At 37.6% G+C, this 26,600-nt stretch overlaps 4 protein-coding genes and 1 pseudogene across 5 annotated transcripts; all 5 read left to right on the top strand.

Moving 5' to 3' along the window:
- The first annotated feature begins 1,694 nt into the window (after positions 1–1,694).
- On the top strand, positions 1,695–5,155 carry LOC137726612 (uncharacterized). Its single transcript, XM_068465548.1, has 14 exons — positions 1,695–1,964; positions 2,057–2,119; positions 2,317–2,369; positions 2,571–2,651; positions 2,808–2,881; positions 3,012–3,094; positions 3,189–3,295; positions 3,387–3,529; positions 3,605–3,652; positions 3,846–3,898; positions 4,002–4,086; positions 4,209–4,275; positions 4,377–4,487; positions 4,854–5,155. Exons 1-14 carry the CDS (start codon positions 1,759–1,761, stop codon positions 4,964–4,966), a joined length of 1,287 nt encoding a protein of 428 aa, XP_068321649.1. The 5' UTR covers positions 1,695–1,758; the 3' UTR covers positions 4,967–5,155.
- A 1,479-nt stretch (positions 5,156–6,634) lies between these two features.
- LOC137726864 (F-box protein At1g61340-like) lies at positions 6,635–8,119 on the top strand. Of its 2 annotated transcripts, XM_068465819.1 has the most exons (4): positions 6,635–6,753; positions 6,922–7,221; positions 7,311–7,385; positions 7,480–8,119. In XM_068465819.1, the coding sequence occupies exons 2-4, from the start codon at positions 6,946–6,948 to the stop codon at positions 7,753–7,755; spliced, it is 627 nt and encodes a 208-aa protein (XP_068321920.1). In that variant the 5' UTR covers positions 6,635–6,753; positions 6,922–6,945; the 3' UTR covers positions 7,756–8,119. The 2 variants fall into 2 exon arrangements, with proteins under 2 accessions (XP_068321920.1, XP_068321919.1); XM_068465818.1 differs by lacking the exon at positions 6,635–6,753 and having other exon boundaries at positions 6,806–7,221.
- A 2,415-nt stretch (positions 8,120–10,534) lies between these two features.
- LOC137723963 (uncharacterized) lies at positions 10,535–13,140 on the top strand (annotated as a pseudogene).
- Positions 13,141–15,958: 2,818 nt separating this feature from the next.
- On the top strand, positions 15,959–17,164 carry LOC137727014 (uncharacterized). The gene has a single exon (XM_068465965.1). The coding sequence runs from the start codon at positions 16,138–16,140 to the stop codon at positions 16,984–16,986; it is 849 nt and encodes a 282-aa protein (XP_068322066.1). The 5' UTR covers positions 15,959–16,137; the 3' UTR covers positions 16,987–17,164.
- Positions 17,165–21,922: 4,758 nt separating this feature from the next.
- Positions 21,923–26,069, top strand: LOC137726630 (external alternative NAD(P)H-ubiquinone oxidoreductase B2, mitochondrial-like). Its single transcript, XM_068465570.1, has 10 exons — positions 21,923–22,152; positions 23,015–23,297; positions 23,383–23,589; positions 23,726–23,976; positions 24,104–24,326; positions 24,399–24,503; positions 24,653–24,922; positions 25,030–25,151; positions 25,314–25,433; positions 25,601–26,069. The coding sequence occupies exons 1-10, from the start codon at positions 22,064–22,066 to the stop codon at positions 25,689–25,691; spliced, it is 1,761 nt and encodes a 586-aa protein (XP_068321671.1). The 5' UTR covers positions 21,923–22,063; the 3' UTR covers positions 25,692–26,069.
- The last annotated feature ends 531 nt before the right edge of the window (positions 26,070–26,600 follow it).

Raw genomic sequence — 26,600 nt, 5'->3', positions numbered from 1 at the left:
CATTCATGCCCAAAACTTATGCTGCCTGTATCACTTGGGTCCCTGTAATTTATATGGAGTATATCACTTTGGACCTATAGGTGTTATGTTGCGATTTAAATCTTGTAGTTTACTTATTGTTGCATTTAAAAAATAATGTCTCATTAGCTTACTACGTCACTGAAATGTAACCATAATAAAATAACAAAATTTTAAAAGTAAAAATGTACGAAAAAGTTATCGAACGGAAACAGTCACTTTATATATCGCGGACAATCAACGTGACATACATTAAAGTGGAAAGTTGCCCAAAATAGATAAAGAGTATATAATATTACACTTTGGCCCATAAAAATGAGAAAGAATTCATGGCATGTTTACCAAATCGGAATGGAGGTAGAAGAAAGGGAATTGAATTATTCTCTAAGTGATTCCAGCTTTTACCAAATTTTGGGAATGAAAAAATTAGTGGACTCCACCCAAGATCAATAATCGAACTCCTGATATCCCCGAAATCCAAATACTGACTTGAAGGTGGTAAATGAATTTCAGAAGAAAGCCAACAGCTGGAATCAAACTTCTCTATCTAAATTGCCCTGCCTCTCCCATCTGCCTCCCACGATTAAGCCACCCAAAGCACACACCCATCCCCACCCTTAACCAACGCAGACCCCCGCACCACCTCCTAGACTGCCAAGACCTATCACCCACTGGCGAAGCTACAGAGGGACCGCCCATCCGCTCGTCTGAAATTGCCACTAAAGGTCAAGATTCTGCCCCTCAAATCTTTTGAACCTGCATGAAACTGGGTATGCTACTGCATTTATGGAAGCTTTGATGCTACCCTTCAACAATATGTCGTTCGTCGAATCTAGAAAGTTGAAGCTTAGACGGAGAGAATGAGAAATAGCTGGAGAGACAGAGAGAGAGAGAGAGAAAGGACGTTCTATTAGTTGTTTTATCGACAAAAGTCGACGAAGACCCACCACCGGATGAGCCGACATCATCACACCACCTGTTCGGCTTTTCTATTAAATGATTGGTCCATCAGTAAGGCACCCGACCCAGGTTCCCACTTGGGACGCCATCGTATTGACGACGACGAGCGAGACAATGCTGAACGGATGGAGAGAATGAAGTGAAAAGGAACTGAAAAAAAATAGAAAAAAATGATGATGTGGAGAACCGTGGGTTCCAGAAAGCTGTTAGGAGACCTATTTCAGTGTAAAAAAAATGCATCAATATTTTCCAACGGTGCCAGCCAACCAATATTTTCCAACAGGAATTGTTAGTATTTCAATAAAACTATATATGTATTTATGTGTGTGTGAAATTGTATTAAAAAGTTATGAATTTTTCTATTATTTAGATTAAGGGTATTTTAGTAATTATATTCATTTTCATTTCGATTAAGGTGAATTGATAAACAATTTATATGAATTTCGTTTTATTTTTATTCCGATTCCAGAATATTTAAGTAAACAGCTTCACTAGGAATATGATTCTGACTTCTCTTCAATTCAATTCCTCTATTTTGATTACGGTTACATAAACGTGCCCTCAAGGTAAATTCTATTGCTTAAAATTGAAGGAGCATTGCTACTACTATTTGGTAGTATTCCTCTGGAGATGTTTTAGGTTCAAATCTCGACGAATTGGATGTACTCCAAAAAAAAAAAAAAAAAAAACCCGAAGCAGCATTCCCTATTTTTGGCGGTAATACCCAAACCCAGCAAGCTCTCACTCATAGCTGATCAGCAAGCCTCAATAGCTTGAACGATGGCCGAAGAAGAAGAGCGGCAGCAGTACCAACCCATTTCGCCCTCTCCAGATACAGAAATTACAGAAAACCCAACCCATCAACAGCAAGAAGACTACTCTTGGCCGGCGATTCGGTTCGATGTTCATCCGCACAGAGCCTTCCATTTCCGCCACCAGTTCCGAACTTCCCCAATTCCGAACAACTTTCTCAAGGGCGTCAAATGGTAATTCCTTTTGCATCCCCCTTACTTTCCCATCATTTTTTTTTCATAAATTTGTTGTCTTTTTATTTGGGGTTTTATTTTTTTTGGCGTAGGTCGCCGGATGGGTCGTGCTTTCTTACCAGTTCCGAGGACAACACGCTTCGTGTTTTCGCATTGTAAGTTCTCATTGATTGACGGATTTTGTGTTATTTTTGTATGGGTTTTTGAGTAAAGCACTGTCATTTGATTTGGGTTACAATTTGGGGATTTTGTTTCTGACCTTCAGTACTCAAAATGCATGTCAAAAACCAAGCTTTTCGCAAATCGCTGGTGGTGGTGTTTGCTAACTCTACTCTTGCTTCGTTTTTATCAGACCAGATTATGGGAGTGAGAATGCTAATGAGTGTTCTGTAGCTGCTGATGAAGGTAAGATCTCGCCCCGAAATATATTTGCTTTGGAGTTTATTGTATGCCAATCTGCCAAAAGAAGACTTGTTACTGAAAGTTTTTGTTTGGTATTGTTTGAGCGAAATTTTTCGGGGATGAGCTATGTGTGATTGATTTTGTATTTGCATGTAAGAGTAATCATCTTTTTAGTCTTTACATGTTTGTACTCTTGAGCTGCAGATTCGTACGCTGCAAACCTTGTTGTGAACGAGGGAGAGTCTGTATACGACTTCTGTTGGTACCCGTACATGTCGGCTTCAGGTACTTTTGTAACTCTTCTAAGAGGGACAATTTGTTAAGTTTATTCTTTATTGTGACGATGAGAACCTGAACTTGATATTCAGGATATTTACTTTAGAGTGGCTGATATGATTCTGTAAGCTAAAGCTTGATTTGGAATTTTCTACGACGTTGCAGACTCAATTACCTGCGTTTTTGCAACTACATCTCGTGACCATCCAATTCATCTTTGGGATGCTTCTTCTGGACAGGTGCTGGCTCATTATTGCAAATCTAGATCACTCTTTTCCCATGTGTACACTATACACAGCTCTTATATGTATTTTTTGGGTTAATGTTTGTATATCGTATTACACCATTGGTCTTGGGCTGAAACTGCAGCTACGTTGCACTTATCGTGCTTATGATGCCGTGGATGAAATCACAGCTGCTTTTTCAATTGCCTTTAATCCTACTGGAACAAAGTAAGCAATGTTCTTTTCCTTTCCTTTTCAAAGCTTATATTATTCAATTGCATGTTTTCTACTTTGTTTTTATGTGACTTCAGTTGTTTTGTAGGATTTTTGCTGGATACAACAAATCTGTTCGGGTGTTTGATTTACACAACCCTGGTAGGGATTTTGAACAATATTCGACCCTTCAAGGAAACAAAGAAGGCCAAACAGGTACATGTTATCAGTTTATCTCTGAATTCTGATGATAAATTAAGAAGATGTGCAAGTGCTCAATGTTTCTCAACATTTTTATTGTGGACAGGTATTATGTCCGCAATGACTTTTTGTCCAACCCATAGTGGAATGCTTGCTATAGGTTCTTATAGCAAGACTGCTGCAATATATAGAGAAGATAATATGGAACCCTTGTATGTATTGCATGGCCATGAAGGCGGGATTACGCATGTAAGTTATCGTTTCTTATTGTTCATTTCACTTCGATCATAACTTCAACAGATGAATTGAAGCTTTTGCTTTCAGGTCCAGTTTTCAAAGGATGGAAATTATTTATATACTGGAGGCAGAAAGGTAAAATGCTTTTACATGCTCCATCGTTTTTGGTTTGTCTTTTATTTTTAATTTTTTCTGGTATTCGGTTATTTAATGGATATACAGTAAACCAGTTATATATATATGTGTGTGTGTGTCATATTTGCATTTGTGCTCTTGCTTTCGATTCTAAATGTGATTGACTTTGGCTTCTTATATATTATGCTTGAAGGATCCTTATATATTATGCTGGGATATACGCAAAGTGGTTGATGTTGTGTACAAGTAAGATATTTTTTCTTTCCTTCTCTAATTTAGAAAACTATCTAGTCTTTTGTACATTGGAGGTCTCTTCTGGTCATGCTACTTTATTTGGCCATGGAATCAGGTTATATAGGTCATCGGAAGATACCAACCAACGGATTTTGTTTGATATTGAGCCACTTGGACGCCATCTTTGTACAGGTGGTCAGGTACCATCTTACCTTTGAATTATGTTTCAATGTCCAAATATGAAGCCACAAACCAAGTCAAAACTCCAAACCCTGCTTCGAATGTAATGAAACAATTATTTAATCGTGCATATGTGTTTTAGGATGGTGTTGTGCATATCTATGATCTGCAAACTGGACAATGGGTATCAGGCTTCCAAGCGGCATTGGGTAATTCATTTCATATCCTATAAAAAACGTTAAAAGTGCTGCTGCAATATACCTTAGTCTCTTCTTTGCTGACTCATTCTTCTGTTCTATACGCCACACAGATACTGTTAACGGATTCTCCTTTCATCCCTTTCTGCCAATGGCTACCACTTCTTCAGGGCATCGAAGATTTGTTGATCCTGATGATGGCAATGACGAATTGCATCTGAGTGGTACATCCTATAACCCTAATGGTTTTCGGAGATACTTCTGACAAATCACATTGTATATCCTTCCAATTTTAGTCTCCTACATAAATCATGTTTGTTTCTGTTCGTGTCATTTTCTCCACTCTTTTTTTTCCCAATCTACATCTTGTCCTTTTTCCGTTGATCTTGTCGTGGTGTTATGTCCCCCAATCTTCTCAGGCCCTTTAGATGGCATGAAGCTACATGATATCACTTGTTAAAAGAATGAAGTTTGTCATTAGCTCCTAAGCCGGTTTATCTGAGCTGCGTGCATAATTTTCACTGGATAACATAAGAAAGGGTCAGTGATTCACGGTACTAATAGAAGGTTAATTGTCCCGTGATATGCAGGTGACGAAAATTGTGCTTCCGTGTGGAGCTTCTCTGTTGCTTCAATGGTGGAGAATGATGGTGCAATGGACGGCGATGATTATAACAGCCACAACCTCGACCAGCATCCCTAGACAAACAGCCATGGCGAGACTTCGTTATGGAAAGATCGATGGAGATGTGTGCATCATTTGCCTAATTGTTGTACATTAATTGAATTAGAAGGTTATGAACAAGATCAGTCAATAGGAAATGACTTAATGCATCGACTTGTAAAAGTACAACCCAAATATTTGAGCTCAATTTTGATGGTATACGGGAAACGACGCGTTTTACAAATCCTCAATTTTTTTACATTTTGTTTCGTCTTCTAATTTCATGAGAAAAGTGAGATTGAAGTAAGTTTCAGTGAGCGTTTCAAAAAATAAGTTTTTATTTATTTATTTATCTAATACATACTTTTGTTATGTGATACAGTTTTTTTTCTTAAAAAAAAAAGAATTAGCTGGTGATTTTGCTACGACAATCTACATACTGACATTTCCATCTCTCTTGGCTATCATCATATGATTTACAAGCGTCAGAAATTGAATTAGAACATGCTTTATGGAATATGGATATAAAATTTGTCCCTAACCACTAAGCTGCCCGGTAACAACTCAATGGAACACCGACCTCAAATCTAGTTTCTGATTTCTCAAATTTACGAAATGTAAGCAGACTAATTGTTGTTCCCTTGTGGCTCTTTTTGTCTTCGACGGAAAATGACATGCTTTTTTGCTAGCTCCCGACTTTTTTGGCCTCCTCAAGTCTTGCTAGTTACTTCTAACTCAAACACTCCTCATGACACAATGATTGCGATTTAAAAACTAATTATTTCTAAATTCATATGCATTTCTTTTTATCTAAAGGAGTTCTTAACTCGATAGAAAATGATATGAAAATAACAAATTCCTGATTTACCTATTAACAAGTTAGGTTGATATGATGTCATTCGTTAAAAATCTAAAAAAAAATCATTTATCGTACTTTACCATTAGAAATGATCATTTTTTGCATAACCAGTTAAAACGATACGAAACGACAAAATTCATTAAAGTCTTGGTCAAGCGACACCATGATCCATCTACGAATGTTCGTAAAGGAAAATATTGGGTTAAAAACAAAATCCTAAGTCAAGGGATAAGTATGAACTTCCTGCAAGTTGCAACTAATAACCAAACATGCTTTTCGTATTTGACGCGTCCACGGTTTTGACGTGTACGTGTTGCTGCTGCTAATGCAACAGCCGTCAGCCAACAGATCTATAATCCTCAGTCAAACGAGGCCCACCACCAGTCATAAGTTAGAAAAACATAAAATCCTCACTGTCCATCGACATCATACACACACATGTCACGCCACAAACGAGTCAAGAAAACTCCACCACCAGATGAGATCATGAGACTGTCACTTTATTTTAACCCCAACCCAACGTGCTAAGAAAGCTACCGACACAGCCGACTCGGACCGACCACATCGCCATGTCATCACCCCCGGCGGCACCGGTGCAGCTTCCTACCTGCGCTCTCCCTCCGCCGCGTGTCCGCTCAACGGCTAGTTTTGCTTACCCTCCTATTTTTTCAATTTTTTTTAACTGCCCAAAAGGATAAATTACAGGAACCCGAGATACTTTTCACAGAAAGTTCGAGTCGATTCCGCGAACCGCGTAGAATTTACCAGTTTTCGCTTTTTTAAAAAAATAATAAAAAAATAATCTTTTCGCTCCGTGTATAAAATCCAAAAGCCTCCTTCTACTGGTGGAAAAATCGGTTTCTCTGTTTCCATTCCACGGCAAAAACACATAGAAGAGAGAGAAAGTCTAGATAGAGAAAGAGAGAGTGTGAACAAGGCTCGAATCTAGGGTTTAATCTAACACAAGGTTTCTTACCCTCTGTGCTTTTGGATTTTCACTTTCTCTAGATTTTAGAAATTTTCAGAAACTTTCAGAATCTGGTTTCAATAGATTCTGCTTTTTTCTTGTTTTTTTGTTTTTTTTGTTTTTTTACTGTTGTTTGTTGTCTGACTCGATTTTTGTTTTTGGATTTAGGGATTACTGATTGATTGGGGCAAAATGGCGTTGGGAAGGAAGTGCAAGAGTTGCTTGACATCTAAGCGCGGCGCCGGCGGAGTGACGGCGGAGGCGGAGGGGACGATGGAGTTAGGGTTTGTGAAGTACACGCGAGCTTTGGGGAGGAAGAGGATTGGGATTTCTAACAATGGCGAGGAGGATTCGCCGGCTGATTTGTATCCCAAGACTCCATTGAAGAAGCAGCGGAGTGGGGAGATGATTTGGGAGTCGGAAACTGCCGCCTCCTCCGCTCTAGAAGCTTTGCCTCAGGAGATTCTGGTTAGCCCCAAATTCTCAATTTTTTCGATTGCAAAATCGATTTCGATTTAATTCGTTGCTAATCATGTTACTGTTTTTGTGCATTGCAGTTGAAGATTGTGTGTGGAGTCGATCACGATGATTTGAAGCGGCTTTTCCATGTATCGAAAGCAATTAGAGAAGTGGTGAGTTTAATCAGTTCAATTTACTTGAGTAATTGATTTTTATTTGTTTTAGCAACTGGCATTGATTTTGATCTTTCCTACTGTGCGATTGCAGACTCTGATTGCTAAGCAATGTCATTTCGCTTACAGCACGCCTTCGAAAACCCCTGCTTTCCGAACCGCCATCGATTTCTCAGATTCCAACTGCTGCCTGGACGAGATTGAAGCACCGAATGCTCCGAAACAGTGGAGGCAGATGCACAGGAAGTTGCCTAACGAGAAGAAGCTAGCTGGGTTGTCTGTGAACTTGTTTGGCTCGTGGGACGAGGAGGAGGAGGAGGAGGAGCAGGGGACTCGAAAAGGGCTGTTCATGGAGGAAGACGATGAGTGAGTCTGCAAATATGCAATGTGGGTACTGTAAATACAAACTCATACTTGTGATTTCATAGTTTTCGTCGTTTAGGTAAAGATCGAAAGCTGCAGAGTATGTGCATAACAGAGAAATATATTGTCGCAAGCAGTTTCTTCAAAGCTATCATTGAAGACCATAAACTTGCTTGTTCATCTCTTTTTGTACATGTTTTGAAGAGAGAGAGAGAGAGAGAGAGAGAGAGAGAGAGAGAGAGAGAGAGAGATTCCACTATTCACAAGTTGTTTGTTAAGGGCTAATCTTGTGCCCTTCCCACTCGGATAATGAATGTAGAATGTGTACAACATTTGTGTTTTTTATGAAATGAAATGATGTTTTCATGTAATTGTTTTTTCTTATTTCATAAATATTGGTTTTACGGTGCAACTTCAATTTTTTTTTTTTATTGTATCAGAATATATTGTTCCACGTGAAGTCAAACGAACACATATATTTCACGTTATTCTGTTGTGTTGTTCACATGATAGGTTTGAAAATTCGTCACACGTGAGGAAAGTGGGTTGAGAATAAGTTTCACATTAATTGAAGAAGGGATCTCGTATAAGTTTATAAAAGGTTGGACTATTCTCTACACTTAATTACGCTTTATATATTTATTTTAATTTTTGATGATCAGATTAAATGTAGTTTTTAAAATATGAATGACGGCGGCATAATCAAATTTTGGGAATTGGGACATCATCAGTGGGCGGATGTTGTTTAGAGCAATTGGTGGGAACCGGGAATTTACTATATCGGCTGTACGGAGTGTATGTGGACATTGCCTAATTTTAGCTGTTCTAATTAAATCATTCTTCCAATGAAAGTAAGGCTGGTTTGGTTCAAATGTCTTCATAACGCTTTCCGATAAAATATCTTGTTTTAATTGCTATGACTTGCATTTCCCTTTTAGAGTTCGTAAGAAAAGCATCCGAATATGAGCAAAAAAGAAGGGAAGCTTCAACGTGTGCAATGACGTGCTAAATGAGTCACACAATAATACTGTAGGTTGAAAGTCTCGTAGCGTAGACTTATGACTAAATAGGACATTAAAATGATTCAGTGCGTTGTAAGAAAATTTAAGTTGAGCAAGTGACGTTAAATTAAACAGAGTCGCCTTGTTATTCAACTCTGTCACTTTGTTATTCAATTCTCATCTCAAATTTAAACGTAGTTTTTAAAATGTGAATTTGATCAATAATGTTTTAAGCAATTTTGGGTTACAAATTAGGCGTTTGGGTTTACATGAGTTGGTACAACGTCAATCTAACTCAACTCAATAAATGATCAGGTTGATGGCAAATAGAGTTAGGATGGTTTTGATGCAATTCTAACCAGCTAATCGGGTTTTAAGTTGGGTTGATCATAGATAAGTTCGGGTTGACCCTTATTTAGTTGCTCCATGGGTTTGTACAAACATTATTTTGTTTTTATAGTTAAAGGAAAAAAAGTATAATATTTGTGAGCAAGGAGGAAAGGAGGGAAATAGATATTTAAACTTCGAGTAGTGATAATATTCGTAACTAGACCTGGCATTTTCAACCCGACCCGTTAAAATTAGTATTTGGGTGAGTGCTAAACGGATCGGATCATTAATGGGTCAACTCGTTATTTAACAGGTTATTTTGGGTCAACTCGCGAAACCCGTTAACCATCCGTTATTGAGGACTTGTGTAATTTCAAATTTTCACTCTTTCGTTCATTTGTAGTTAGATATAGTGTCTAGTATTGGCAATATTGTATTGCAGTTCAACCTATTCATATTTCGTCTTTGGACTTATCAATGGCAAGTTTTGGGGGTCATGGGATGGCAGGACCTTCGCTTGATCTTGATCTTCTACCTGGGAATGCTTCATCTTCCATGCCCAATTTACCTTACCAGCCTAATGGGTTTTGGACATGGATAACTCCCTCATGACTAACTGACATTGATGCAAATGCCATGGAAGAGTTGCTTAGGCTTTTGCAGACCAATGAACCCTTGTGGATGAAGTCTTATACTGATGGGAGGGATGTTCTTAATCTCGAAGCCTATGAGAGGATTTTTCCGAGGGCTAATAGTCATTTGATTATTTTGGTTGCCTATCTGACTACGGCTGCTGCTTCTCCAAACCTTGGTCCTAGAGATGTTGATGATTGGCGAAACGGTTCTTTTCCTGAAAACGCCAACCCCTCAGATTATGAACGTATAAAATTGATAGAAAGTCGACTTCTACTATACAAAATGGGGATGTATTTAATTTGGATGAAATGTTAAAAATATATATATATATATATATATATATATATATATATATGTTAACGGGTGAAATGGGTGAAACGAGTAACTTATTAAATTAACGGGTTGGGTTTGGGTAACTCGTTACCTTAACAGGTTGGTTCAAGTGACCCGTTAAATTAACGGGTCGGGTCAAACCCAACCCAAATCCAGTAAACCCAACTTGTTTACAGGCCTATCGATTACCATTATCACCTAAAAAGAATATCGAACCAAGAAAAAAAAACTAATTAGAAAAAAAGAAAAGAAAGAAAGAAGTCCGCGATACAAATACATATGGAAGGCGCATATATGCAGCCCATTTTACAAAGCCCAAAACTTTAAGTCGGTTTCAAATCTTAGGCCCAGCAAATTTCCACCGCCATTATTCAACCCAAAATACAAATACACCTATAAATACAACGCCAATTAGCCAAAAATCTGACATAACGGTCTTCGTTTCGCGCGTTTTATCTCTACCGTTTCTTTTCTGTACTCTCTCTAATGGCCTCAGCGAAACGCGAAGCTTCTCCCAGTGAAGACGAACCGCAGGAGGCCCTGAAGAAGGCCAGGGTCGCCGGCGACGACGTTTCGTCCTGCTCGTCGTCTTCAGAACCCCTAAACCGGAAGCAGCGCATAGTGCTCAATCGCGCCGACTATGCCCTAGGTATTTTGAATTTGAATTTTCATCTGTCGTTACGCTAAACCCTAAAAATTTAATTGCTGCGATTGATAAATTGAATTGGTTTTTTTATTTTTTTTGGTGGCAAGATTTTGTAATCGAGGGCAATGACCGTCGAGGATCTGCACTTTGCGATCAGGGCTTTGCTTATTGCTGGTCCGGAGCTCGAGCGAATGTGGGGATTAATGGAGGGAAGTATTGTTTCGGCTGCAAGATCGTGTCTTTTCAATCGGTGGACATGGAGGATACTAAACCTGATCAGCAGCATCTACGCCGACTCGGAATTTCGAGAGGGGATGATGCGGTTGGGGAGTCGGGGGTTTTTCCCTCATGTTTTGTTGAAAAATGTGGTCGTGGAGTTGCAGTTCAGTGTTGAAGATGGACTTGTTGCTGAAGAGGGTTTTAAGCCTTGGGCATGTGCACTTGAGGATGGAAATGCAGTGATGGGACCTGCTTTTTCGGACCCGAGGGCTTGTGAAGTGGTTATGATGGTGGGTTTGCCTGCATCTGGAAAGACTACTTGGGCGGAGAAATGGGTGAAGCAGCATCCTGAGAAGCGTTATATTTTGCTTGGGACAAATTTAATTCTCGATCAAATGAAGGTGTGTGCGATTGTTTAATGTTCATGTTTTATTTTGTTTTCGCCATTCTAGTGCACTCACTAGAGAGCTTCTAGTGGTGTTTGTTTTATCGACCAGTATTTAATTCCAGAGTGTGAAACTGTGTGCAGGTGCCAGGGCTTTTGCGCAAGAACAATTATGGGGAACGATTTGATCTCCTGATGAATCGAGCGACTGATATTTTTAATGTCCTTTTATCCAGAGCAGCCACCACACCTCGCAATTACATAATTGATCAGACAAATGTATACAAGAGTGCTCGTAAACGTAAACTTAAGCCATTTGTTTTCTTCCGGAAGGTAAGCTACGTGTCCATGTAAATTTATATGGAAAGATTTGTATTCAGCTTACTTAACCATATGGGTAATTTTGTGTTTTAATTTCAATTCCAGATTGCTGTTGTGGTGTTCCCAAGCCCCGAAGTGCTGAGTGTTCGTTCCAAGAAAAGAATGGAAGAAATGGGAAAGGAGGTCCCTGTTGAAGTAGTAAATAATATGTTAGGTAATGGATCCTCCACCATCTTTGTTCTTCTAATGTTTATCATGTTGTTGTATTTAAGAGGCGTGTTATATTTTTGGCAGCCAGTTTTGTTTTTCCTGTCAGCAAGGATATGCGTGGTTCAGATGAGTACTTCGACGAGGTAAATTACTGACAAACAGCACACTTTGATTGTACTATTTGTGTTGTGGATAATTCTTGTTTTCTTCTATAAGGCTATGTTTGTAGAACTCAACAGAGAAGAGTCACAGAGATATTTGGATGAGATGAAGCGGTCACTCGCAAGCAATAACTCTAATATGTATTCTATTGGAAGCTCTGTTCCTACGTTCTCACCAAATTATGGGCAAAGTCTTGTGCCGCCAATTCCTCCGTCTGCACCTAGGATGACCGTGGTGCAGCCATATCCTATTCCTTCGCCTACTCCAAGGGCTGTTAACCCTTCTGGAACTTATTATGGCTACTCGGGCAGTTACAGTGGTGTTCCTAGGGGAGTTACAGATCATTACCAGAGTTATGGACGACCAGGTGCCCCCACTAACCCCTACGGTAGTAGTACCAGTGGAGCTTATCCAGTAGGCAGTGCAACAACTTCTTTCACAGGCAATGCTTACGGACATCTTGGTGGTGCTGGAGATCCCAGAAGTGCTGCTCCCTGGGCTCCAATAGCACCTACATTTCTTCCCAATCCTTCCCCACCTGCACATGGAGGTAACTTCATTGTAAATTATCGTTACGTGTATCTTTAGATGCTTTATACTATGCTCATTGTGTGATTGGCTGTGATTCAGGCTTACCATATGGAACTCCAGCTCCTGGTCCTCAGTATGGACATGTTCCTCCTGTTAACACTTCATATCATGGAGGCCATTACCCTCCTAGGCCGGGGTACTACTACTGACTGCTATAAAGATTTGACGGTCATCATCTTGACACCTTCTTGACGCCTTAGGCTACCCCTCCGGACAGACTATTCACAAAACAGGAAGAACTAGAAGGTAGATTGGGTTTCATGAACTGCTGCTTCTTGCAAAGCATGATAGCTTGTAAGATTTCGAGGGAGGGATTTTCAACTCTAGGTTGTATATGACTCTGACTGCATTTTGGTTCTTTCATCAACAATTAACGTAAAATCACGTTATGATATCATAATGATGCTCAAGTAAAATTAAGTTGTGCCCGGCACTGCTTGCGGAAGTGCTAAAAGCGCTTTGTGACAACCAAAAAGTGTTTGTGAGTGGTGTGGTTAATAAGAATCGCCAAAAGCTGATGCGGTTGTTTTGGTCTTGAAATTGAAGGGTCCCAAACCATGTGATCATTTGGATTTCAACCTTTGAATTGGTCTCGTTATATTCGTTGTCTGCCACAACCAGAAGCAGCTCCACTGTCGTTTCATTTTCCCATCGAACTAGCTAGAAGTGATCGACATTGAAAAGAACACTCAAGCATCTAAAAGCTTGGTTTAGAGTTTAGAATTTAGATAGGTGTGCAAATTGGATTGAAATTTTGATTTCACCCTGTTATGATCCGGTAATTTTCGACTTTGAAGGCTTGAAATTCTCAAATCCAAATTTTTTTTTCAAAGTATTGAAAAATTGGAACCTACTTGGAAATTCCAAAGTTCTAAAATTTTGAAATACATCGGGTTTCCAATCTTGAAGCACATAGAATGATTAAGAGAAAGAATTATTGCTTTGGGTTAAAGAACTCAAGAACAAAGTAATACTCAATGCAAGTGGTGGATTGTGTTTCGAATTTAAATATTCATCTTCTTTACAATATCGTTTATAATGTAAAAAAATAACCATTGAATTTTCAAGCGTGAACTATGTAAGCATCTCTCTCATATATTGTTTCACTCAATTATATCATGTATCTCCATTAATCCCCCATACATGCATACAATATCAGAGCTGAGGAGCATCCTTTGGTTGGAGAGGTTCTTTTTTTTTTTTTGGTAAAAGTTGGAGAGGTTCTTCATTGTACTCGGGATATTGAATGGTACACCACATGTTATTATACAATTCGAGATTTTTTTTTTCCCCCAATAATTCCTTTAATTGTATAATAACATGTGATGTTCCACCATATATTCGGACACTAAAAACTCTCTTGATTGGTTGATATTAATGTCGTTTCACTTCCAATCACAACGCCTGCATTATTTTCTTCCAAGTCAAGTTAGGATTTAGTGGTTGACAAGTTTCAGGTCAAATCAAACCTAGATGTTATAGAACACGAAAAAAGAAGTCTCCATTCTCTCCTGTCTTTTCCAATTAGCCTTTGCAGCACTATAAAAATTTTGGGTACACCAGTACTTTACCAGCAGTTGCACATGCATACTAACCAAAGTGGATTCCCATTACCATACCACCTTAACATCGTTTTTAATGTGTTAAAAACACGACTAACTAAGTGTCATAATACAATTAGTTAAAAATTAATTTTTTAAATTTTCCAACCAATTGTATTTATTACGCAATCTCTCCACTAATTGGCAATGTGTTAACCCTCACATATTTCTGTGAACGAGAGTCGGAATTCTTAGTTCCGTTGTCACTCTTTAGCACATTGGTAAAACAGTCGGGTGTTAACTAACTCTCCATTTCAGAAAAGTCATATGCATTCTTCAGTTGGAAGGAGTGCCTGACGATTGTTTTGAAATATCAATAATAGTTTCATTAACAAATTTGTTAGAATTCATTGTGTTTTAGTGTGCGTGAAACACGTTCTGGTACACCAAGTATCAAATTACAATTAGTTAAAAATTATTTTTTTTCAAGTTTCCAACCAACTGTATTATTACTTGGTGTACCAGGCCGTGTTTTTGGCACATTGAAAAATCTATCCACTAATCAGCTAAGTGTTAACCCTCACATAATTTTGAACGAGAATCAAGCATCCTTAAGTCGATTGTCACTCTTTAGCGCATTGGTAGAGCGGTCAGTCTGTTAACTAACTCTGTATTTCAAAAAAAAGTTATTGCACTCTTCAGTTGGAGAGAGAGCACGACGATTGTTTTGAAATACCAATTATAGTTTCCTTTACGAATTTTATTAGAATTTATGGTACTTTGGTTTCCAATCATATAATTGGGATGGCAAGCAGTGCAATATAAGTTGCTTCAGCCTTTATGGCATCTAACGAACACCCCCTTTGATTTAACTTTAAGGCCAAGAAAGCGACATGCAATGTCATTTGGCCATAACTTGAGGATGGCATTGAATCGGTTTCCTATCTTTCAAAGCACTGTCATTAGTTTTAAGGCACATCACATCCCCATTACTTGTCATTAGTATTTAGACGAGATGATTGATATTTTATGAACTTTGAATATAGCGTTGAATAAAATAACAATACTTGTTATTATATCAATAAATTCGTCGTATTATTTTGTAATGTAAAAATGATACGATGGAAATACAATTATAGTTAAAATGGAAAAGGACTAGTTTGATGTATCGGATGATTGGTGGTGACCTTCTGAACTGATTAAGTGAACGTGACAGATTAAATTCATGAATGCAAATAATTATATACATCTTTTAATGTTGATCTCTAACCCTTAGATTTTATGGGATAAAGGTCACCTTGGTAAATGCATATCAAGCTACCACTTACATGTTAGAATGACACTTCATCTCCTCTCCTAGGGAAATATTTTTTAATGTACCAGAAATACAGCTTGATACATTAAGTATTATAATATAAGTAGTTGGATATTTAAAAAAAAATTATTTTGCTTGAATATCATCTTTTGTTGTTGACATGAACTTCACTTTCGATTGAAATTATGTTTTAGCTTTTTGACGTATTCGAAAAGAAAAACCTTATATTTTACTCCAACATAACATTTGAATCCAAACTTTATGGTAAATTAAAATCGACATAATGCAAGACTTCTATCTACGATATATGAAACTCTTCCTCCTATTCACGTTCCTTTCCCAAAACAGTAATGTTAGATAGGCCAATTATTTAGATCAAATTAGCAAACCGTGTGATGTATCACTAATAGAAAATAATCACGTTAATTAACACTTAAATAGTAAATCCGATTATGAACAACCATGTTATATAATTTACGAAATTTAATTTAAATAGTTGATCTCTCTAACGTTACACTTTTTGGAAAGAAAAAAAAAAAAAAAAACTCTAAAACTCTAAAACCCCACAACCCAATCCTCTTCCAAAGCCGACACTCTCAATCCATCTCTCCTCCTCCTCCCTCAGTCTTTTTTATCTTCTTCCACCTCCAATGGAATTTGTTTTTGCTTTCTCTTGATAAAGAAAGACCACATATTTTCATGGAAGAAAATGCGAGTCTCATCATCTGGGAATCCAATTCCATAACTTCCATTCCAAACTTACTACTTTCCGAAACCATGACCAACTTTTGTGCTTCAATTTCCTCAAGCCCTCTGTTTTCCAGCATTGTCGCTCTCTGCGCTCTGATCCTCCTCTACTTCCCCAACCATTTCCTCCAGATCATTTTCTCGCCGGTCCTGATCATCACCGGATTTCTCCTCCTCTCGATTCTCCGCCTCGGCGCAGTTCAGAGAATCGAAACGGAAGGCGATGAGCTAAAAGAAAAGGAAACCAATCGCTCTCTGCTCGAAAGTGAAGAAAACAGGGGAAACTGCAATGGAGTCCAAGAACAAATCCCAAGTTTGCAAGAGGACCAAGATCAAAGATTTTTGGACTACCAATCTGAAACAGACTCCGAAAGTGAAGCGGGTTTCGACCCGAAGCCGTGCTTCGAAGACTTGTTCGTCGAGTGGAACGTGAAGGCGCCACTGGAGGTCATTTATGAAGAGTACGAAGGTGAAGAAGATGAGGTGGATCCGAATGGAAACGATCCGGACTCGAATCGAAAGGATGGAAACCAAGTTCTGGGTCTTGTGAAGCACCCTTCGTTGTCGCTGTGTTACCCGGAGTCGGACTCGGATAGCTCGTCGGATGGTGGGTTTTCGGTGCCCGGAGTGTGGGACTCGCCGGATGCGATGTGTTTCCGGTGGGAGGATGATAGAGAAGGGCTGATCGAGATTGCTCTGGACGGCAATTCAAAGAGAGGCGAATTGGATTTTCGGGTTGATCACGATCACGATGAAGAGAATTTGATAGAGATTGATATATCTCCGACGAGAAAACAATGAATTTTGCGACGACAAATGGCAGTTTGAAGGCGAGCTTAGGTTCAGCTAGTGTTGGATTGGTAATGAGATTAATATCAATACAAGATGGATATGTTTTTTGTTCCAAAAAAAAAAAAAAAAAAAAAAAAAGATGGATTATGTTTTCTTGTTTTATGCACAGTAATCAACATCAAATTAATTTAAAGGCTTTTAAACAGAAAGAGTCATGAGATTGACATAACTATTATTTTAATCTTAATTAACTTTGTCCAACGTAAATATTTAAGTTCTTTCGTGAAAAATCTGTCATACACTCGTTAAGTAGATGAGTTGGTTTAAAAAAATACCCTTAAAATGGTAGTCATGTAGTAGTTGATGTGGCCGTTTAATAATAATGTTCACATATTTTTCGCGAAATGATTAAAATAATTTACGGTAGATAAATTCAAAAATCACTTATATCGTTGATACTTAATACTACGGTCTAGTAGTATATTATTGATAGCTCATTGCAAGGTTAAGCTCACCTCATTTCCCTTAATGTAAATAATATTGATAGCTCATTGCAAGGTTAAGCTCATCTCCTTTCCCTCAATGTAGATAATATTGTGTTAAAAAAAAAAAAATGAAAAATTGAGCATATCATTTTAGTTAATTTAACTATGTCCATATCTGTAGGGAAATTTTTATTTATTTATTTATTTTTTTTTGAGATTGTGAAAATTGGAGTGTTTTGAGATGTTCGTTGAGAGAAAAACTTGTGTGGGGCTTTATTTGCCACTGGATTTTGCTGAGTGACACTACAATCCAATGATGTATATTTTTTTTCTTTCCCCACCCCCTCCCCCCCAAACCCTTTTTCTTCCTAAATTTTCCCTCTAGTACGTTTGTTTTGCCGTCCACTTCTACCATCATGTTAAAGATGGATTATCAACCAAAATAGTTGTACTTCAACCAAAATAAAGTGAAGGATAACCAATAAATTGTGAAAAGATAAACTCGATAGTATGGAGTGAGTATGCAAGATTGTATTTAGAGTTTGCTACAAAATATTCTAATCCTTTAGAGGAGAAACATAAATACGCAAATCACAACTCAGAGATATATAAAACAGAACGAGCTATTGGCCAATGAAAAAAAAAAAGTACGTGTTTGGATTTTCCCTTTTTTTTTTTTTTTTTTTCATTTCATGATAGTCGGAGAAGATGACTTTGTTTTTGCCCCGTATTCTTATGAAGAAAGGAAATAAAGAGGGGGTAGAAGACTGCACACGGCAAAGAAAACTAAGGAAGAAAAATGAGAGAGAAAGAGAAGAGGGGAAAAAAAAAAAAAAAAAAAAAGAACAGACAAATTTTGTTAAACATCAAGTCTGTGTTAGGATATGTATAGAAAAAAAGGAACAGACGAATTTTGTTCAACATCAAGTCTGTGTTAGGATATATATCATATTTTCATTTCAGTATAGATGGAGAAGATAGTTTAATTTTTTCACCATTATTCTTATGAAGGAAGGAAAGGCACAGGGTGGGGAAGTAGCCGGCAGAGAAAATTGGGAAGAAAAAGGGGGAGATAGAGGAGATTTGAGGAAAAATGAAATCTTAAATTAATCTCATGGTGTATATCAATTAATAGGAAACATAATTATGAGAGTTTTAAATATTAAAGAAAAATAATAAAAGATAATATTTAAAAACTTGTCACGTGGTGAATTTTGATTGGATTGTACTGTGACTTAGCAAAGTTCCGTGGCAAGTAAAGCCCCACACAAGTTTTTATCGTTGGTTGGAATGTCTAACATGCCTATGGATGACAATTGTAACTGTTAAACCCGATATTCGTGGATAACCGTCCGAATGGATTGAATTTGGATATGGGAAAAAACTATGAATATTATTCAGTTATGGTTTTGGATTTGGTTTTAACTTATAGGAGTCACTCATCCGTATCTGTCTCCGAATCCAAACCGAATAGTATATAATATAATAGTATTAAATATATATGTATATGTATATTTATTATTCACCGAATCCATTCCCTTGTGAATACAGAAGTTGCATTGTGTGAGTTGCATTTTGTGAGAAAGTTGGAAAGTTTTGATATCAATCAAAACAAATGAGAATTCAATGGTACTTATGAAAGATATCAAAGATCAGCCAACATCATCAACGTTTAGCATTAATTTTTATACTCCACAAGATCCATTCATTAAATCATTTTATACATCAAATATTTAATAACGAAATTAATATTTACTAAATCATAATGTGTTAATTGAACGAAATGATGTGTTTGTAGAAGATTTGATTATTAATTAAGTGTCGTTTAACGTACTTATTTCTTACTAGTGACATATAATTCGGTTTACAAATTTAATTTAATAATTTGGTCTCTTAGCATTATCTGTTACAAAGATACTGCAACAATATATAACCAAACTACGTAATCAGATTATAAAACGTAAGTTGGTTACTAATACATGTAAGTTGGTTCCAAATGATCTAGTTGGGCCTCTTCAAATAGAAAGTGGGCTTCTGATGGGCTATAGTCCAGTTTCTTGTTCAGCTTAAATTGGCATAATGGTGAAGCCTAGTTGTACAAGAAAGGGTAGATGCATATGAATTATTAATATTGGATAATTCATATCAATTAGGTCATCTTTAATGGGACCGAAAATTTTAAATTCAATTCTCTAAGTCTTGTTTGGTGTCTAGAATTGGGTTGAATCTAGTAGGCATTTATATTTAAACCAAATTCTAGAAGAAAAACTTGTATAACACGAATACACCGTTACTGTGACGTCTTGTGTCAATAATATAAGATCGTGTAACAAGAATCTAAAATGTGATACTCTATCATTGACACGAGATGTGACTACATCCACCTGATAGAAGTCCCCCTCCTCGATTCCAGACACCAAACGTGACGTTATATTATGAAGTTGGTCCGGCTTATTTGGTATGGCAAGGAGAATCATCAAGGAAAAATGAATGGTTTGATGAAGGCATATTCTTCATGCTTTTGACATGTACGAGTATCTTATATAAAGGTTGGCAGGTCACATGCCTTTTGACACATCAAACTATCACATGCAAATTTGGGTTGAACAACCAACGAGTCCCAAAAAATTTCCAAAACTTTATGCTCATTTGACATATTATTTTAGTGTTTGTAAGCAAGCATCGTAATCTTGCTTGTACCGTCCTCTTTCAATACCACAGCTGCCAGATCAAACATGTATACGGCCGAAAAAGAAAGAAAGAAAGAGTGTCTTAAAAAATACGCGAGCCAAAGAGTAAAACACATAAAAAGTGAAGGATTCTAAAAGAATATAAAAAGGAGGTGTTTGTACCAAATCTAACTCTAACTGAAATTCCTCTTTAAGTAAATGAGAGGTATTAGGTTTGATTTTTGTCAAATGTGAATTTGAACATCATTATTGCTAGTTTATTGTGAGGCTAAAAAAATAATATATATATATATATCTCTCTCTCTCTCTCTCTCTCTCTCTCTATATATATATAACTAATTACCTTTTTTACATCTTGGAATGGAAGGGGTTAACAATAAGTATATAAAAATGGGAATTTTAACGAAAAGCTCTTGGTACTGTTCACTTTAACGAAAAACCACAATTTTACACTAAAAAGTCAATCATGATACCACTCACTTTACTCTTTATTTTGTTTTTATCGTTAAAACTCAAAGTTTTCAAACCATTTTTATTAGTTTTCCTTACAAAAATATTACTTCTTTTTTCTGATCAAAGAAAGTTTACTTTTACATTTTGAAACGGAGCTGACTTTTGAACATATTAAAGATTTTGTCAATTTTATTTTCAAAATCATAATTATTTTGTAGAGTTTAGAGCATCTTCAATGTTCTTCCTAAATGAACTCCAACGCAACAACGCTACTCGAGCGATGCTCGAGGAAGCTTCGTTTTAAAAGAAGAATAATAATTTCCTTCCAAGTGCTCTTATTTGCTTACGTAACAAGTCAAATACTCGACGTGTCAGAAAACAACAATGCATATTCCTAAAACCGGTCAAAATGTCTTCGGTCTATTCCACGAGATTTAGTCTAATAAAGGCCACAAAATAAAAGTCCGATCCTCGCCGGAGCCTCTGTGAAGATCTCGAGAATTCGTGAATCGTGTCAGTTCATTTTATATCGTACAATTATAAATTATTTTAAATATTTTTATTTAAAAATAAATATAAATAGTACTTGATAAAAAATATCTGCGCGATATATAATGAATATACACAATTCACTAATCATCACCAAAAGGATCCGGAGAGAATTATGTTGGACAAAATAATATAACTTCACTAAATCAAATCTCTACTAATTAATAAAACACTCATTGTCAACCAAAACTCTATAAAATTACTAGTTTAACCCTCCAATTAAAGCATAACAAGAATAAAAAATATGGGGCAGAGATGTAATTTCAAAGAACCAAATTTTATTGTTTTTTTTTTCAAAGCCTCATCTGCATGTAATCATAACATATCTTTAATTAAAAAAAAAAAAAAACAACTTCACACTTCCACATTCTCTATCACTCTCTTCCTTCCTCTTTCTATTTCAAAAATAAAAATAAAAAATTTTCTCGAAATAAATAAAGTCAAGATTTAGTATGCACCAATAAAAAAGAAAAAAAGGTCAAAGATTTGGTGTTACTCCGCGAATTCTGGGGCCGCATGCTAAATTACAGCTGCGCAGCCTCGAGGTGTCCGTGCCCACCACCGCAGACGTGTCCAACTCCTACAAACGAACCGCTCCGTTTTGATTCGATTCGCATTCGCGTCACACGTGGCATGGGTTTTTGCCTTGCGCTCCAAGTCGCCAGCAAGGCTGGAAACCGTCGCCTCCAACCTCTCCGGAGTCTTTTAATTTCTTCCCATATATAAACGCCTTCCACTTTTTTCCTCTCATGCATTCCTACAATATATAAGCCGCGTTTCTCTCTCTAAATATCTCTCTGTAACTTGCCCTTCTTCCTCCTCCGCCGCCGCCTCCTTCTGCTTCTCTCTCTACATTTTGTGCTTTTTCGGCTGCGGATCTGAGCGCCGAAAGGCTTGAAACCGCCGAAAATGCGAGGTTTCGCTCTCTTCGACCGAGTTTCTAAAGCGTTTCATGACTATCCTAAGGCTTCCAAAATGCTCGTCGTCGTCGCCGTCAGGTTTACTCTCTCTCTCTCTCTCTGAGTCCATCTCTTTCGTCTTCTGCATGTTCAATCCGCTTCATCTGTGCCTATTCAGTTCGATTGTTGTGTATTTATTTGAAAATATGAGCGAAACTGCTAAATTTAGATTTTTTTTTTTCAGTTTTTTTCTCTATGTTATGCTCTATTAGATTGTTTTATTTTCTGTTAATTTCCATCGATCATTGCTTTTTAATTGGAAAATATTTGCTCTGTTTTATTGCATGCTGAAAAATATGTGCACTGTTTTTCTTTTTTTGTCTCCAATTTTTTTGGAAGTCTCTGTAGTCGATCAGATCTCATTGAATCTGTAAGTTAAAATTGGAAGTCTCTTGGACTCATTTCATATATGTGGAAAATTGAGTCTGTAAGTTAAAGAAATTGTGAGGAAATTGGACTTCGTCGATCTGAAACATTGAGTTTCATGAACCGCCGCCAAAGTGGCGCCTCTGTTGATATAACAGAATTAGTATGCACAGATTCATCCATTAAAAGGATGCTTTGGTGCATTAGTTCATGTCTTATGGTGGCAATTTTGGCGCGACTCAAAACATGCACGTATATAGCATTTTATTTGTACATGATTAACACTGTTTCATTGACTTAAAATGGTGATGCTATGGTCTGTTAGTTCAAGCTATGAACCAAAGCCAATTCGTTGGTGGTTCCGTGGCTATCAAAAAATCGAGGTGCAGGGATTCATCCAATTTTGCCCCATATTTAGGAAGTTTAGATTGAAACTACGCGTTTTTACTTGTTTCAATACTGGATTTTGTTATTGGTATGCTCGCATCTTATATGGTACATGATTTGATTATGTTTTTGTTTTGTCTTGTGGCAGTGGTGGCGGCTATGTGGCTTACGCTGAGGCAAACTCTGAGCCAAAACTGATCAGCAGCGCGCCTGGCATAGATCAAGGGGAAAATAAGAAAAAGAAGATCGTCGTACTTGGAACTGGCTGGGCTGGAACTAGTTTCTTAAGGAATCTGAAAAATCCCAACTACGAGGTTCAGGTCATATCACCTCGGAATTACTTTGCCTTCACCCCTCTGCTACCAAGTGTTACCTGTGGGACAGTGGAAGCTCGCAGCATTGTTGAACCAATTCGAAACATTGTTAGAAAGGTAATACTTGTTGCTTTGGGTTTTCGGAATCTCTCGCTGCCATCACTTATTATTTAACTGGAATAATTTATTTTTTTTTGTACAGAAAAATGTAGATGTTCAATTCAGTGAAGCCGCGTGCCTCAAGATCGACGCGCAAAACAAGAAAATCTATTGCCGATCTAATCTGGAAAACAATTTGAACGGCCAAGAAGAGTTCGTTGTGGATTATGACTACCTTATTGTAGCTGTGGGAGCCAATGTTAACACATTCAATACTCCTGGTGTGATGGAGAACTGCCACTTTTTGAAGGTAGTTTTCTTGTAAACCCTGCACTTGTACTAATAGAATACATTCTTGTAAATTTTCTCTTGTGAATCGAGTTTTGATTAGTTGAATGTATGCATCTTTGTTTTATTAATCTCGGGAAATTTACTTCTACATGCAGGAAGTAGAAGATGCTCAAAAAATTCGAAAAACTGTTATTGACTGCTTTGAAAGAGCAAGCCTTCCAACTGTAAGCGATGAGGAGAAGAAGCGAATTCTTCATTTTGCTGTTGTTGGAGGTGGTCCAACTGGTGTGGAATTTGCTGCAGAACTTCATGATTATGTCAATGAGGATTTGGTCAAATTGTATCCCGGGGTCAAGGAACTAGTTAAAATTACACTTCTCGAAGCTGGAGATCATATTCTGAATATGTTAGTAAAGAACTGACATCTAAACCTTTGTTATTTATTTGTTTGGAACTAGTATTTTGTTATTGAATGTAGCAATATCTGTTAGTTATTTCTTCATTATCATTGAATTCTTCTCGTGTTTTTGCAGGTTTGACAAAAGAATCACAGCTTTTGCTGAAGAAAAATTTCAAAGAGACGGTATTGATCTGAAAACAGGATCCATGGTTGTGAAAGTAACAGATAAAGAAATCTTTACCAAAGAACTGAAAAATGGCGGGGAAGTTTCTGCCATGCCTTACGGAATGGCACTCTGGTCAACTGGTATTGGAACGCGTCCCTTCATAAAGGATTTCATGGCTCAAGTTGGTCAGGTGTGTTTCTCTTCTCATTGATGCTGTTGACTTCTCTCTCTAGAAGCCTTATGAAGTTCAATTGAATATCAGGCCAATCGACGAGCTTTGGCAACTGATGAGTGGCTGCGAGTGGAGGGCTGTGACAAGGTGTATGCAATTGGTGATTGTGCGACAATAAATCAGCGCAAAGTCATGGTAACTGCACTTTTGACTTGTTTCTCCGTTAAATCAATACGATAAACCAGTTGTTGATTCTCTGTTTGCTATAACTTGGATCAATTCTTTGTTTAAATCTTCCACCAATATGTCTAGTTTTTTTTTTTTAATGCCTGTTTGCTTTTCAGGAGGATATTGCTGCCATATTCCGCAAGGCGGACAAGGATAATTCAGGAACACTAACAATCAAGGAGTATCAAGAAGTGATTAAGGATATCTGTGAAAGGTATCCTCAAGTGGAGCTATATTTGAAGAGCAAACAGATGAAGAATATGGTTGACCTTCTGAAGGAAACAGCGGATGTTTCAAAGGGAAACGCGGAGCTGAATATCGAACATTTCAAGACCGCTCTTTCCAAAGTGGATTCCCAGATGAAAAATCTTCCAGCCACAGGACAGGTACTTGGTTTGGTTTACGAACATTTCGACATTAGTAATGTTATCAAAGGCACGTCTTCTCCACATATTGTATGTCTTATTTGCCTCTTAAATGCCACGCATTCCAGGTTGCTGCTCAACAAGGTGTCTACCTTGCCAAATGTTTCAATCGTATGGAACAGTGTGAGAAAAGTCCTGAAGGTCCTCTCAGGTTCCGTGGAGAAGGTCGCCATCGGTTCCATCCCTTTAGGTACAGTTCAAAGCCATGCATTACGATTCTTATGCTAGAAATATAGTGCCTTCTTTCTTTGATAATTAAACAAAAAACGAGATGATTATCAAACGGGCGCTATATTTTTAGCGATGTCTTGGTCAGTTGTTAACATATAGAATGATTCATTCTTGTGTAAAGGTACAAGCATCTAGGTCAGTTTGCTCCGTTGGGAGGAGAGCAGACAGCAGCTCAGCTTCCCGGAGATTGGGTTTCGATTGGCCACAGCTCCCAGTGGCTTTGGTATTCTGTTTATGCAAGGTATTATTTACTTTACCATTTCAAATATTCCAATACAAAGTTACAAACACATATTTTAGGGTCCTGTTACATTATCGCGCGTTAGCGATTTAATACGTGTTTGTACCATAGAAAAATCAAAATATTGATTTCATTCGTAACGCATTTGCGTTTGAACAATGTTTCAGCAAACAAGTGAGCTGGCGCAACAGAGCACTGGTGGTATCCGACTGGGGTAGGCGTTTCATCTTTGGGAGGGACTCGTCGCATTTGAATTGAGACGGCGTCTGACGATTAATTCACAAACACTTGGACGCACATTTAAGAATTTCTGTTTTCGAATTCAAATCATTCGTCGAGGAATTAATTACTTGAAGCAGCAGCAGCAGATCTTCCTCCGTTGTAACTTCCTATCAGTCTCTCGTGGATTTAGATGGTTTCACCAGTACTGTTTTTTTAATAAAATAAGAATTTAGTCGAACATTTGGTGGGGTTGTTGTCGTTATTTAAACCATATTGCACTCATGTCAATAGTTTTCGACATATGCTGAAACACTATGACGAGTGATAACAAAAGGATTTGTCAAGCACTGACAACGTAACCTGTTGAGAGATACCTAGCATACATTACATCAAACACTTAATAGGCACAATAGGAATTTTCACCAAACATTCAGAGGGTCGTCGGATAATATTCACTTGCATAGTTTTCAGACTCTAGGTGGTCCTGAGATCACATTGATGGTGATTATGAGACCTCCTTTGATGGTGGTCCTGAGCTCACCTTGGTCCCAATGTAAGTCCGTCCCTACCTACATCATCCAACAAAAACCACTGCCCACTTATGTAAACACTCTTGATTTCACCCTTACGTTCAATGAATTAAGCTTATCAACTGACACTAATAGGTGCTTTTTGTTACTGGCCCACTCAAAATGTGTTGTGCTTAGCACTAAACTTGGTGCTATGTGCAATGTAAGCTGAACCAAGATATAAGATCCATTTGGTGACGCATTAACAACAAAGTGCGGAGCTTGTGGCTTATTTCTCTCGCAGTGCCGCCACGTGAAACGTTGCCGACAAACAACAGACACCGATATTTTATATGGACACCCAGCAAAGAAGGCCGTTGGAAGAACATGGGTTTGTTTAAGCTCTGGGGGACATAGTGGGAGCTCAAGATAAGTC

The sequence above is a fragment of the Pyrus communis genome, chromosome 2, assembly GCF_963583255.1.
Source record: "Pyrus communis chromosome 2, drPyrComm1.1, whole genome shotgun sequence".
Lineage (NCBI taxonomy): Eukaryota > Viridiplantae > Streptophyta > Magnoliopsida > Rosales > Rosaceae > Pyrus > Pyrus communis.
The sequence above is the reverse complement of the archived record's forward strand: the minus strand, read 5'-3'. Positions and strand labels throughout refer to the sequence as shown.

Coding starts and splice junctions, on each gene's coding strand:
- LOC137726630 (XM_068465570.1), top strand. CDS start 22,064: ATGCGAGGTTTCGCTCTCTTCGACCGAGTTTCTAAAGCGTTTCATGAC. Junction 24,923..25,029: donor ATCTTCCAGCCACAGGACAG/GTACTTGGTTTG, acceptor CACGCATTCCAG/GTTGCTGCTCAACAAGGTGT. Junction 25,434..25,600: donor TGGTATTCTGTTTATGCAAG/GTATTATTTACT, acceptor ACAATGTTTCAG/CAAACAAGTGAGCTGGCGCA.
- LOC137726612 (XM_068465548.1), top strand. CDS start 1,759: ATGGCCGAAGAAGAAGAGCGGCAGCAGTACCAACCCATTTCGCCCTCT. Junction 2,652..2,807: donor CCCGTACATGTCGGCTTCAG/GTACTTTTGTAA, acceptor ACGACGTTGCAG/ACTCAATTACCTGCGTTTTT. Junction 2,882..3,011: donor GGGATGCTTCTTCTGGACAG/GTGCTGGCTCAT, acceptor CTGAAACTGCAG/CTACGTTGCACTTATCGTGC.
- LOC137726864 (XM_068465819.1), top strand. CDS start 6,946: ATGGCGTTGGGAAGGAAGTGCAAGAGTTGCTTGACATCTAAGCGCGGC. Junction 7,222..7,310: donor CTTTGCCTCAGGAGATTCTG/GTTAGCCCCAAA, acceptor TGTGCATTGCAG/TTGAAGATTGTGTGTGGAGT. Junction 7,386..7,479: donor CGAAAGCAATTAGAGAAGTG/GTGAGTTTAATC, acceptor GTGCGATTGCAG/ACTCTGATTGCTAAGCAATG.
- LOC137727014 (XM_068465965.1), top strand. CDS start 16,138: ATGGAAGAAAATGCGAGTCTCATCATCTGGGAATCCAATTCCATAACT.